Source organism: Lolium rigidum, chromosome 1, assembly GCF_022539505.1.
Source record: "Lolium rigidum isolate FL_2022 chromosome 1, APGP_CSIRO_Lrig_0.1, whole genome shotgun sequence".
Taxonomy (NCBI): Eukaryota; Viridiplantae; Streptophyta; class Magnoliopsida; order Poales; family Poaceae; genus Lolium; species Lolium rigidum.
In genome coordinates, this window is record NC_061508.1 from 247923430 (window position 1) to 247936354 (window position 12925).

The following is a 12925-nucleotide window of genomic DNA, read 5'->3' on the forward strand; positions in this document are numbered from 1 at the left end:
CGACATGTCGGGCTCGTGGACGATGTACTTTGACGGATCTAAGCGCAGTTCTGGAGCAGGAGCAGGAGTCGTGCTAATCTCTCCACAAGGAGACAAAATGAGATATGTCTTAAGGATGAATTTTTCATTACCAACAAACAACGAAGCGGAGTACGAAGCCTTGTTGCACGTTATGCGTATGGCCAAAGCATGTGGAGCTACACGTCTAGACATCTACGGAGACTCGAACCTCATAGTACATCAATCGATGAATCTATGCGATGCTCTAAGTGACAACATGATAGCTTATCGATAGATGTACCAATCAATGGAAGCCAAGTTTGAAGGTTGTGATTTAAAACACATTGGCAGGGCTAGCAACGAGGAAGCCGATACTCTGGCTAATATCGGCTCCACGTGCTCTCCTATACCAGATGGAGTCTTCTATGAAGTTATCACTCAAAGGTCAACTAAAGTAAAAACCTCAGTGGCCCCGGAAGTATCGAACCATCGTTGGAGCCAAACAGCAGGTCCTTCTCCCTGAGCCTTTGTGGACTGAACCTTTCTTGGCGTACTTGATGGAACAAAGGTTACCAGACGATCCAATAGAAGCAAAACGCATTGTGCGGAGATCTAAAGCATACGCCGTGGTCGATGGCGACCTCTACAAACGAAGTATCTCTGGCATCTTCCAACGATGCATCGCCATCGATGACGGAAAAGCTCTATTACACAAAATACATGAAGGGACATGTGGCCATCATGCCAGTAGCAAGGCACTCATAGCTAAAGCTTTCAGAGCAGAATTTTATTGGCCAACAGCGGCAGCCGATGCAAGAGATTTAGTTAAGAGATGCGATCCCTGCCAACGTTTCGCTCCAAAACCTCATGCACTAGCTACGGATCTGATGACAATACCTTTAGCTTGGCCTTTTGCATAGTGGGGGCTTGATCAAGTTTGTCCATTGCCAAAATCATCGCCATGTGGTCATACTTATCTATTGGTGGCAGTCGACAAATTCACTAAATGGATCAAGGCTATACCAGTCACAAATCAGACAGCTAAAACTGTAGTCAAATTCTTCCAAGGAATAACTTGCCGTTTTGGTGTACCTCACAGCATCATTACAGACAATGAAACCAAATTTGATTCAAAGGAATTCCATCAATTCTGCAACACCAACCACATCAAACTCAAATTTTCCTCAGTAGCACATCCTCAAACAAACGTGCAAGTAGAAAGGATCAATGGCCTAATTTCTGATGGCATCAAAAAGCGCCTCACGGGTGCAGCTGGAGCATGGGTCGAGGAGCTACCTTCGGTACTTTGGAGTTTGCAGACTACACCAAACAGGTCGACACAATTTACCCCGTTTTTCCTTGTTTACGAAGCCGAAGCAGTTTTGCCAACTGATGTTCGTTTTGAAGCTCCTCGGGTAGCAGCATATAAAGAATCAACCTCTGTACATGCGTTACAAGACGATGTAGATCTTCTCGACGAGGCTCGAGACGTTGCACTGGCTCGAACAACTGTATATCAGTAGGCGATATGGAATTATCACAGTCGAAGGATTAGAACCCGAAGCTTCAGAGTTGGTGATTTAGTACTACGATTGAAGCAAGATAGGTCATTGAAAATTGAGTCTCCATGGGAAGGACCGTTCATCGTCACCGAAGTAATACCTGGTGGAGCATATCGCTTAAAGAATCCCGCTTCGGGAAAAGATGTTGGGAATCCCTGGAACGTTGCACACTTGCGACGATTTTATGCATAAAACTCCACCGTTATCTTTCCACTATATGGAGGCTTATTATCCTGATACATATTTTGAATAAAATCTCCACTTCAGTTTATACCATTGTTCATTCGAACAGATGTTTTGGCTTCTTATTGAGTACTAATCCCTTTGGGAACTTCAGTTAAACTACGCTTCAAATAGCCCGTCCTATGATACTCGGGGGCTACAAGGAATTATTATAATATCGATAATTAATTAATACTCCCATCGGGAGCTATGGTTATCGATATAAATTATTATAATATTGGTAATTAATTAATACTCCCGACGGGAGCTATGGTTACCAATATTAAAAAATCCATCCAAGCCTCAGATAAATTATCGAGAGCTGCAGCCGATGGAAAAAATACAACTTACAAAAAGGGCTCATATCGATGCACCGTGTTACGAGAGCAAACAAAAAAGCGCTTAAATCCCTCGTTTACTCGAAGGGTATCGCTCTTACAAAACTTACAAAACGACTCTGCACGAAGGTGCAATTACGACAGGGTCGTCGAGTGAGAAAATTGACTTGATCACTCATTTTCCCCAGACAAAAATGCTTCAACAGAACTTACAAATTCATAAATTCGTCGGATACATACAATATTACTCCTTGCAACGCAAGGTTATAGATAGGGTTTTTACAAAGCTTCACAACAAGGACCCTTGATCTTCTCGGTTCTTCAAATTTCCTTTAGTACTTGTTTCCATCCTAGAAACGATAATATGAGCAGGTTGCCTAGCTATGGGATAGTATTGATCTAATCTTGCATTAGTATTTTCTATGGACTCCAAATCTATGCCCTCATGGCATGCTAAAACCGAAGCAAATGCAGGCTCGGCTCCAATAAGAAGTTCTTTTCGCACTAGAGATCGAACTCTAGAGGGAGTCTTGAATCGATTGAACAGAGCTAACAAAGTTTCGGGTGCCGGATCTAATGGAAACATGGTTTCCCATATCATGGAGAGAAGAGCATAGTACTGGTTAAAATAATAATGGAATTTCTCGCCTCGGTACTCAAGCTTCGCCACTATCGTGGCTTTCGACTAACTAGACCATAGCTCACACTTCGGGTGAGAGATGTCGGTCATCACTGCAATCTTCTCATGGATTCTCCTATTCTCCTTTGATTCACCGGAAGTAGCAACTTTCGAAGACAAAAACAAGTCATTATAGAATTATCCTATAAAAGCATTAAGGTGAAGATGAAAGGGAAGCGATCGATTGCTTAAAGCTCAAGCTTTCGGTAGCCACCCGAAGACAATCTAGGGCGTGCTATTCAACCGCGATAGCAATTTCGCTCTTTTTCTTCACCAAGGTTGCCATGGCATGAAGACCAGCTATGTCTTTTTTCAACCGAGAAATTTCATCGCGCAAGCGATGTACAAGCTCAGATTCATCGAGAGCAGAAGAATTCAGAGAACTCTCAGCGCGAGAGGAAGTAGAGGGAATCTGCAACAAGACAAATAATTTACTTTCTCAATAGAACATAGACGAAAGGTGGAAAAACTCCCATCGGGAGTATACTTTACATAACAAAAAGTTTGGATGGCATCCAAAAGAGAGTCAAATACTGACAAGAGAGCCAGATTAATTCGGTACAAGTTAAGACTAGTGTAAGTCTGTATTACAACTAGGAACAAGGTAAGTTAGGCACAATCAAGCTTGTGCCGATGAACCAAGATCAGCTTCGGGTACAGCCTTGTTCTTCTCTTCATCGACTAGTTTGAGGAGTCGATTAGCACACACGACCGAAGATTGTTTAAAAGGCTCGAGGTTGACAAGACAAGTTGGTCAGCTCCTAGGAAGCTCCTTGGAGAATTTCTCCAATTCGGAGCTAAGTCCATGCCCCATCAGGAGTTGAAAAGTAAGGACTGCACCGTAAAGACGGGAACATCGCTTCAGTACCTCAATGGCGTTAGAAGACTCGATGAAGAAAGTTTCCACCATTTCTCCAAGGGTCTTGTTTTGATCCAACTTCGGGAACATCATCGAAAATAGTCTCGATAAAGCTCCCTTGGTTTTCTTCAAAAGATCTTGGAGTTGGTTGCTGGATTCAGTTGCAAATGACAAAGCATCCGACATTGAGTCCACTCGAAGCTTGCTTCTACGGTCGACAGGCATGTCGGCAGTATCTGGAAAATTATAAAAAGCAATTCATCGGGAAAATATTCTGAAGAAGTATCATACAAGTATGAAGTAAACTTACTTAGCAAACTCGTAATGGACTCTCGAAGGGCACCCTCCTTTTCATCAGCTTCAATGAAAGCCTTGTGCCGTGCCTCTTGATCGTCCTTCATCTTCTTCTTCAACTTCTTTAGCTCGCCCTTTAAGCATGTGTTCTCGCTTTGCGCCTCGTCTGCTAGCTTATTAGCTTCCAAAGACTTGGTCAGCCGAAGCTTTAACAGCTTTGCGAAGCTGGATGTTTTCTGCTTCTAGTCGAGTAAATTGATCAGCAAAATCTACCACCACATCGACTGTGGCATAAATTGGTTGCAGCAAAGGAATTGAAGAATTATGTCAGATAAACAACGAGCATATCTTAGCCTATACTCGGCTTCCTTCAAAAAGCCAATCATCGGCTCGGGGCTACGATTGGTTATTATCTGTTGAAAACAATATACTTACGTGACCACGCAAAGATGAAGGAGCGGAGGCACTTGCTGAAGGGTTAATCGTCGAAAGAGGAACCTTGGCTACGAATGTTCATGGCGGAGGGGTGACCATCCGATCAACCCCATCATTCAGAGGCATCGATTCCTTCGCAGATTTCGCCTTTTCAGATAATATTTTTGCCCTCTTCGAGAGAGGAACTTCGTCATCATCCTCAGAGCTGAACAAAATGAAAGTCAGTGAAGCCGAAAGAAGCTAAATACAAGTAAAAAGAAGTAAGAAGAAAATTACGATATTGATTCAATGTCATCCTCATTTGCGAAGAGTATTGATGGCCTTTTCGAAGCTTGAGGAGTCGAAGTATCTCGGGAAGGTGCATGAGAGACAGTTGTATCGGCATCATCATCGCCTCGTCTGCTAGGACTCGATTCTACCGTCGCTATCAGGTCTTCGTTAATATTCCTGCGACGCATGGATTTAACATGTGCATCATCCTTCGGGACTTCATTACCCGGAGCATCACTATCCTCAAGAATGTTCTGATCATCTTAAGTCTCTTCAGAAGCATCATCATCTTCTGGAGCTACTCCACTTTTGGGTGTAGGTGGATAGCATTGAGCAACAGTAGAAGCCTGTAGAAAGAAAAGACAAAGAATCTTAGATTTAGAAACAAAAGTAACATCAGATGCAAAATCAAATACAAATTACCTCAGAAGGAAGATGCTTAAGATCAAGGGGAGGGCGAGCAGAAGTCAGAACTATGATGTCCTTATGGCTGAGACAAGTCAGACACCGCACTTCACCTCGGAGATCATCTTCAGATAAATCAGTTGGGCTGATCCTTGATGTGTCTGTTACACTAGTGTACATCCAGAGTTGATGAGGCATTGACATCACTGGCTGCACCAGATGATGTTTCCGTTACACTAGTGTACATCCATAGTGCTTCAGGAACACTGAGATCACTTCAGTGCCGCACATCGTCTGGCCTCCTGCATTTTTTAGATCCAAGACCTTTTTGTACAGATGATCAGCTGTAGCACTTTCTTCGGCAGTCAGAGTGTTTTACTAGGATTTCTTCGGCACAGCAACAAGAGCATCTTCAAATGGTGGCAGGTTGGAGCACCGTCCTGGTACTGGAATATCTCGAAGATAAAACCACTTCTGCCGCTAGCCTTCGACTGACTCCCTCATCGAGAAGTTGAAGTAGTTGATCTCCTTTCTGACAACGAAGCCAACGCCGCCAACCACGGGAGGTCCATCATTGCCATTATAGCGCTTGACATAAAAAATCTTCCTCCACAAGCCCCAGTGGGGGTCGATGTCGAGGAAAGCCTCACACTAGGTGATGACGATCGAGAGATGGAGAATGGAATTGGGAGTCAGCTGCCAAAGTTGAATCCCGTAGAAGAAAAGGAGAGAGCGGAGAAACTCATGGGCAGGGAGAGAAATCCCACGATACAGAAAAGCGTCAAACATAACAGTAAAGCCTTTCGGAGGCCTTGGACGAGAGGCAAAACCTGGATGAGCGAAGTCAGATTCGACAAATGATATGAGGCCGAGCGACCTCATCTTGTTCTCCTCACGCTTGGTGATGGTGGAAGCACTCCAGTCAAGACCAACCCTGGCTGCGCCTGTGGTGGCACTGGAGCCAGCGGATCCCTTCTTCTTGCCCATGGCCGCTGAACTCGTGGAAGCAGAGGCAATGGAAGGGGGGAGGCAAGGGAAGAAGATGAGCAGTATGGAGGCGTAAAAAGTGAAAACATGAAAAGCTTCCCTATTTATAACAAGGAGTAATTGGAGATCGTGGCTGTTATTTTGGCATCATGGGGTGATGGACGAGAATCCAATCGTACATGTGTCAGCAAGGAGAAGTAAGACGACGGCCCATTACTCCCACTACGTGCGGAAATCGAGGAGGCGCCTCGGTCAACGCGCAAGGACTAGTCATTTCCTAACTGACCACGCAGAAGTAGGGTGGGCCCGTCAGGTCACGTCTTGTCAATCGAACCACCGCAGTAACCACGTCATCAATGATGTCATCAAAAGCATCAGCTCCTCGTGAAGCATCCAAAGAAGCCTACAACATTCGAGTAGTACAACTTGAGTCTACACACGGTTGCAAGCATTCGTGCCTAGATTCGGGGGCTACTCCCATCGGGAGCGCTGGTCGCGTACCTGATAAATATTTTGGACCCGATGGTTTCAGAAGACACAGAATCATGCCCGGGGACTTGATTCTGAGTAGAGTAATGTTGTTTTACCATCGACAGTTAACCAGTATCGATGTATCGAGTAAAACTGGGCATATTACTTAAATCCCTAGCGTGCTTTCAATTGGAGCAATTTACTCAAAGTTATTGAAGACCCGATATACAAAAGATATCGGATGATAACCATAGCTTGCAAAAACATATCGGTAGTTGAAAATATTCGAGTAGTACAACTTGAGTCTACACACGGTTGCAAGCATCCGTGCCTGGACTCGGGGGCTACTCCCATCGGGAGCGCTGGTCGCGCACCCGATAAAAATGAAGCTTTTTCGAAGTATTCAAGGTCTTCCGAAGATTTATGGACGTTCGAAAGAATACAACTTTAGTCCCTGCCCGAAGCTTTACTTCGGCCAGTCACTCGGGGGCTACTGATGTGGGCATTACCCTTCGGGTAATCCGTATTGTGCTACTTCTTGTGGCCCAACCAAGGGCCCATGAAGATCATTCATTTACCAAGGTGGGCCGTCATATCGATTCCGAAGAATTATACTTGGTGAACAAGGCAAGAAGACGAAGAACAAGGAAAGTTTAGACGTAGAACTCTTTGTAACCTAGTCGTACCCGGATAGACCTCTCGAGACCTGGCTCACAATATAAGGGCCAGGAGAGGGTCTGCCGAGGGACACACAATCAACTTAGCCATAATCACCGCAAGTCTAGAGCTAGGTCATCCAAAATCTTAGCCTCTCGACGAGATCTTAGTCCAAGCCTTCGGTTGCCCCATTGTAACCCGGTATTTTCGATAATCAAGATCAGACAAGCAGGAAGTAAGGGTTTTACCTCATCGAGGGTCCCGAACCTGGGTAAATCTCTCTCCCCGTTTGTTTGGTATCCGATGTCTCGTGTCAGTCTGCAGGATTTCGTCAACCCTAAGCCCCAAAAGGTGGGCATTGCCGAGGAGTACCCTCGACATCCCCCGTCCCAAAATGTAAGGCGTCTAAGCTTTAGTCAAAAGTCAACATATTTTAAGTTTAACCAAATTTATACGTAAAAATATAAGCATTCATAATGCCAAATCAATATCAGTAGATTCGCTAGAAAGTATAGTTTCTCAAAATGTTCTTTTGATATTGTAGATATTCATATTTTGTCGTATAAACTTGGTCAAACTTAAAAAATGTTGACTTTTGCCTAAAACTTAGGCACCTTACATTGTTGGAATGGAGGGAGTATGTAAGAAAACAAACCAAGTTACTAACCGACGCTTAAAAACGAGACATGAGACATACATATTAAAATTTTCTGCTTTTCTATAAAAAATATTTCTTTTATTACTAACATGCTACATCTTGTCAACAGTACATTTACTTGGATGTAAATTGAGCCTTAGACGTGTGATGTCAGCTCGTCTTCTTCATGTTTCTCCTGCACTGTTCTTTCTTCTTGATTTTCTCTTTCTTTTGGTACCACCGGTGTTATCTTATTTTCGTTTTCGTTACTTTTACCCCACAACACGCTGTATAGGCCACCAACCAGTAACATTCCACCCAAAATACTGCAAAAACAAGGGAAGCCAAATTCATTTTTTATATCAGAATGGCTATGACACAAGATAACTAATTCAAAATAACTACAATATTCCAACTTATAATTTGAATAATCTTCAGCAAGAGATCGAGCATTATTTGCATTGTTATCTAGAGGTTTTGACAAGCTCCCTAAAACTGTGTCATTCTCAATTCAAGGTTACTCAAATAGTGCTCTATTCTACCATTCTATCATGAAAATACTATACTGAATTTTCATTTACTTCACTTGTGTTGAAATGATTACCTTCCGAGGTGGATGACTTCTCCAAGAAAGAAAGAAGAGCAAAAGGTAGTAAAAACCAAAGCTAGCGGGCTCCACATCGCGACAAACACGGGTCCTTTCATCTCAGCACACCACGCTTGAGGTACATCAACGCACCCGTCCCAAAGAAAGCCTGCACAATTCAAAAGTGGCGTGAGTAGATCGTGCCTACCAACTTAATTTCATAATTTGTCTACACAAATTAAGATATCAAAACGAACCATATGTGCACAAAGCGAAACGATTGGAAATATAATTAACTAACCGAGTAGAGCACGGCAAGAAGGCCAATATCCAACCCAAGCTTCCATTTGGTGAAGTCCCTCTCAGCCATCATAGCCACAAAAAACGACTGAAGTGCACCAAACAGACACTGCATCGCTGTGGCCATGAGCTTATTCGGGTATTCTTTAAGCAGAGGAACCTGCATTCGTTACACACAACCATTAAGATAAGCAAAAATGAAATTGAACATAATAAAAATAGAGATAACCTCTTTGAATGGTCGAGATAAAACTATTTCTTTTGTTTCAGACATTTCAAGTTCGTTTCTTATAGTTTCTTTGGTTTGATGTGCTTTCTTGAATAAATTAATTAAGTTGGATAGTCGGCTAAAAAAAAACTAACCAGCAGAACAATCCAGAGAGACCATGCTGCGCATGCAAGGAGAAGAAGAAATGTTCCTCTGATCCACGCATCATTGCTGACCAACCACAGCTTGTGAGCGAAGAAGGGGTCTTCGAAATTTTGCAACAAAAAGCTGAAATTCTTCCATTGAAGGATGGGGTGAGCGAGGGGGCGTATGGACGGGCCGGCGTAGAAGGCGATTACAAGCACTCCGGCAAGGCAGAGTGCAACGCCGGCGAGTTTGCCTAGCCCAGAGCGGCTCCGGAGCTTGATCTTCTCCAGCCCTAGCAACAACGCGATGAGGAAGGTAAACACAGGCATGGAGTTGGTGGCCGCCGACCCCACCGTCGCCGAGGTTTGCTTCAGGCTCACGTTGTACACGTTCAGGGTGAAGGTGTTCCTGCAATGCATGCAAAAAATTACAACCAGACCGTGCATACTAAATTATAGAGCTATGGTTAACCTATGTAGTTTTGTCAAATTGATTCAACGCATGGACGGCCCCTAGCGTTTTTTGAGATTGGACGACCGCTCCTTTTTCTTAACCAAAATTGATCTTTTTCAGTGATACGCTCAGTGTTGGAAATTTTGATGAATGCAACAAAATTATCAAATTTTTGTGGGTACTGAAATATTTAAAAAATCAGAACAACCTGGGCCAAAAGTTGAGTTAATTCACTATCGATTTCCTTAAAAAACAATTGTCATATCTCTAGCGGTCAAATATTTTTCAAACTATGAACCAGTCAAGTTTATGGTAACTCTAATGATAAGATTATTGATAACAATTTTCTCCTAATAATTACTTTGTCGTATCCTGGTGCTTCTCCCAATATCAATTCCTGCAGCTTCACGTCACATCTTATCATCTTTGTTGTCATGTTTGTACATGAGTATGACTACGCAAGAAACATGTTGTGGACTCCTTTGCTTCGCTATTTGTGACACCGCCATTGCTCGGCCTCTCTCACTTGGTTCTCATGTATGTGACAGCGTCGGTGCGGTGCTCGCACTCGGTTCGCACCATACGCCTATTGCATTTGCTTGCAATGGTTTCTCCTTCTACCGATCGCATACCTCATTGCTTTACGGTAGCTTCTTCTACCACCGTCCACAACATCGCACCAAACCCACACTGGCCGTACTCAGGCCGTGCTAAGAGCACATGGACACAAGTCGCAGAATAATGTGCACACCTTAAAAACTAATCAAGTTGCTTATGCTAACTCTACACATTAATGCAAAGATTATTGCTAACAGGAGGAACGTGCATCCCCTCCCGCCAGCAACCAAAACCCAACACGCAAAGAGGACAACTCAGACCTGACCAACCTATGCCAAAAAAAAAAAGATTTGAAAGGAGCTTCGGCAAGGAGCTCGCTTGTGACCGCCGGGAGGGGTCTTAGTTTTGAAGACCCCTCCAGGACATTAAGCATGAGGTTAGAGCAGAACTATCCCTCTCCATAGGCGATGGCTCGACCCATGGCTTGGTGGCCGTCCCATTCGCCTAGACTTCATGGCTCTCTTTGCCATTTGCGCAGACCCATCTATGCTTGTTGCGGATGCTGCCCATGGGGGCTGGGATCTCATGTTCCATCGCGGCCTGACCCAGGGAGAGGCCCTGAGTCTGGCTTCGTTGCGGAACCTCCTCCGTACGGTATGCCGGGAGGGTTAGACTCTCCCTCATGGCGCTTAACGCCATCTGGCTCGTTCTCCGTGAGATCAGCCTATAGGGTCTTGTTTAGGGGGCCTATTTTACCTTGGACGTCCCCTCTTTTCAAGGCTCACATCCCGCTAAAGACAAAGATTTTCCTGTGGCAGCTGCTTAGGGATCGCCTTCCCTCTGGGGTGGAGGTTGCGAAGCGGCACAGGCCGGGCAACGGTCTTTTCCCTTTATGTGCGGTTCCGGAGACGACGACGCACATCATGTTCTCTTGCCCCGCAACTCAATTTATTTGGAGCTTCCTTCATGAGGCGCTGGGGCCTGAGTGGCGGGCCTCAGCCCGTGACGACTTCATTGAGGCCCATGCGAACAACACCGGTAGGAGGAGGCGCCTCTTCTGGCTTTTGTCCGCGGCCTTGACCTGGACCCTTTGGACTGTGCACAATAAGATGGTGATTGAGCGTATATTGCCTCGACGCGCTTCTGACTCTATCTATACTTTCTTGGCTTTGTTGCAGCAGTGGTACCCGCTGTGTAGATAGCGGGACAGGGAGCGCCTGGACGCCATGTTGGAGGATCTTCTTGCGGCAGCCTGCCGCATTTCTACGTCGTCCAGCCTTGAGTAGCACTCTTCTTTGTGTTGTATCGCTTCTTTTTCTTTCGGCTAGGCATGTTGTGTTGTGGCCCCAGTAGATCGTTGGTGCCCGGGGGTTTTTGGCTGTGTTGTATTGAACCTTGTATGGATGTGGCTGCTTTATTTATAAAGCATGGCGGACCGGCCTGCAACCGACGGATATGAAATTCGCGGTGCCAAATCCTGGCATGCGAAGGGTCCCGACTCCGGCATGACGCCACCCATCCGCTCTCACTGCGACGTGGGACTCCCAACATCTCGCGACGTCCTGCCGTGGGCCGCAAGGCTCGCGCCGGCGAGCTTGACCGTGACACTCACCGACGCAGGCTCCGCGCAGACCACCTCTGCAGGCTCGCGTTGCTCAAGATATGAAAAACGCCACCCTGACTTGGAGTCGGACAGAATGGGATAGTGCAGTGGGGAGTGGGGGAAGAGGAAGGAGGAAGCAGGGACGCCCCTCCGCCACCGTAGGCCAGCCGGCGGTCCACGGCAAGGGCCGTAGGAAACGGGGAGAAACAAATGCAGCGTGTATTTACACTGTCAGATTCCCTGCTTTTCTGCTTTGTGATTCGTACGCTAAGTTTTACGCAGCTTCATTGTGTTTTTGAAAGTTTACAAATTATTGATATTCAACGGAACAAAATGATCATATGTACCGGAGGTCCTGTGTATGGATTATGGAACCAAGTCGCGTTAAAGGGTTCTGTTCAGTCTAAAAGTATAATCTGTCTAACCTCTTGGTAACTCTGTTGAAATCACCTCACACCTCCCTCTATCTCATGATCAACCACTTCGACGAGGTTTCCTTCTCCGCGCCGCCACATTTTGAGAAAAATGAAATGGAGCGCTCAACGAGAGTGTGTGGATAGATGTGCATACCCAAGTAAGGCGTAGAGGAAGAGCTTGAAGAGCAGCCGGCACGACATTGTCTGTTCTGGTGTCGCCTTGGTGGTTAATCGGCTCCGGTGGTTGGAGATGAGGGCGATGGGGAGGAGGAGGGCGGAGGCAGCGGCCAGGCGGTAGAAGATGAAGACGTATGTGTTGATGCCGCTGTCGAATGCCGCCTTGGAGACGACGAAGAGGCCCATGTAAATGACCTGGATTGCCACGGCAACCACGTACGGCGTCTTGCACCCGTCCATTATCACGGCACCGGCCGGGGACGGCGATGTATTGCAGTAATGCCGGTCGGATAAGCTGCCCTGCTGGTGGATCCGTATGTGTGTTTCTATTTCGATCACTTGCAAAATGGAGAAGAAGGTACGTTGGTCAACATACAGTCTATATATATACATGTTCTGTGTTTAGAGCTAGCTAGCATGTATACACGACGCACGGTGGTGACCGGCTAGAGAATACACAATAATTAGTCCAACATGAATGCATGTTGCCATTAGTTTTAATATGGTAAGCCCACGCCTTCTTCACGCATATGATTGATTAGTTGGTCATAACGTACTAGTCCATAATTATTAATTTTGTTATTATCGAAACGGGGACTGACCAGCTGAAGCATGTGTCATGAGATCATTTTGTGTTCACACTCCTAACAAATTGGCGATT

The 12925-nt window shown here is 45.3% G+C and overlaps 1 protein-coding gene across 1 annotated transcript; it reads right to left on the reverse strand.

The window, feature by feature from the left end:
• Window positions 1–7973: 7973 nt before the first annotated feature.
• LOC124657253 (WAT1-related protein At5g64700-like) lies at window positions 7974–12657 on the reverse strand. Its single transcript, XM_047195837.1, has 5 exons — window positions 12242–12657; window positions 9066–9465; window positions 8700–8862; window positions 8421–8571; window positions 7974–8142 (listed from the first exon to the last, which is right to left on the reverse strand). The coding sequence occupies exons 1-5, from the start codon at window positions 12655–12657 to the stop codon at window positions 7974–7976; spliced, it is 1299 nt and encodes a 432-aa protein (XP_047051793.1).
• Window positions 12658–12925: the final 268 nt, after the last annotated feature.

What these genes read in the sequence shown, in the direction of transcription:
- LOC124657253 (XM_047195837.1), bottom strand. Translation starts at nt 12,657, where the DNA reads ATGTATATATATAGACTGTATGTTGACCAACGTACCTTCTTCTCCATT. An exon ending in TTCCTCTACGCCTTACTTGG is followed by an intron (nt 9,466 to 12,241) that starts GTATGCACATCT and finishes CATGCATTGCAG; the next exon opens with GAACACCTTCACCCTGAACG. An exon ending in TGCCGTGCTCTACTCGGTTA is followed by an intron (nt 8,572 to 8,699) that starts GTTAATTATATT and finishes TGAATTGTGCAG; the next exon opens with GCTTTCTTTGGGACGGGTGC.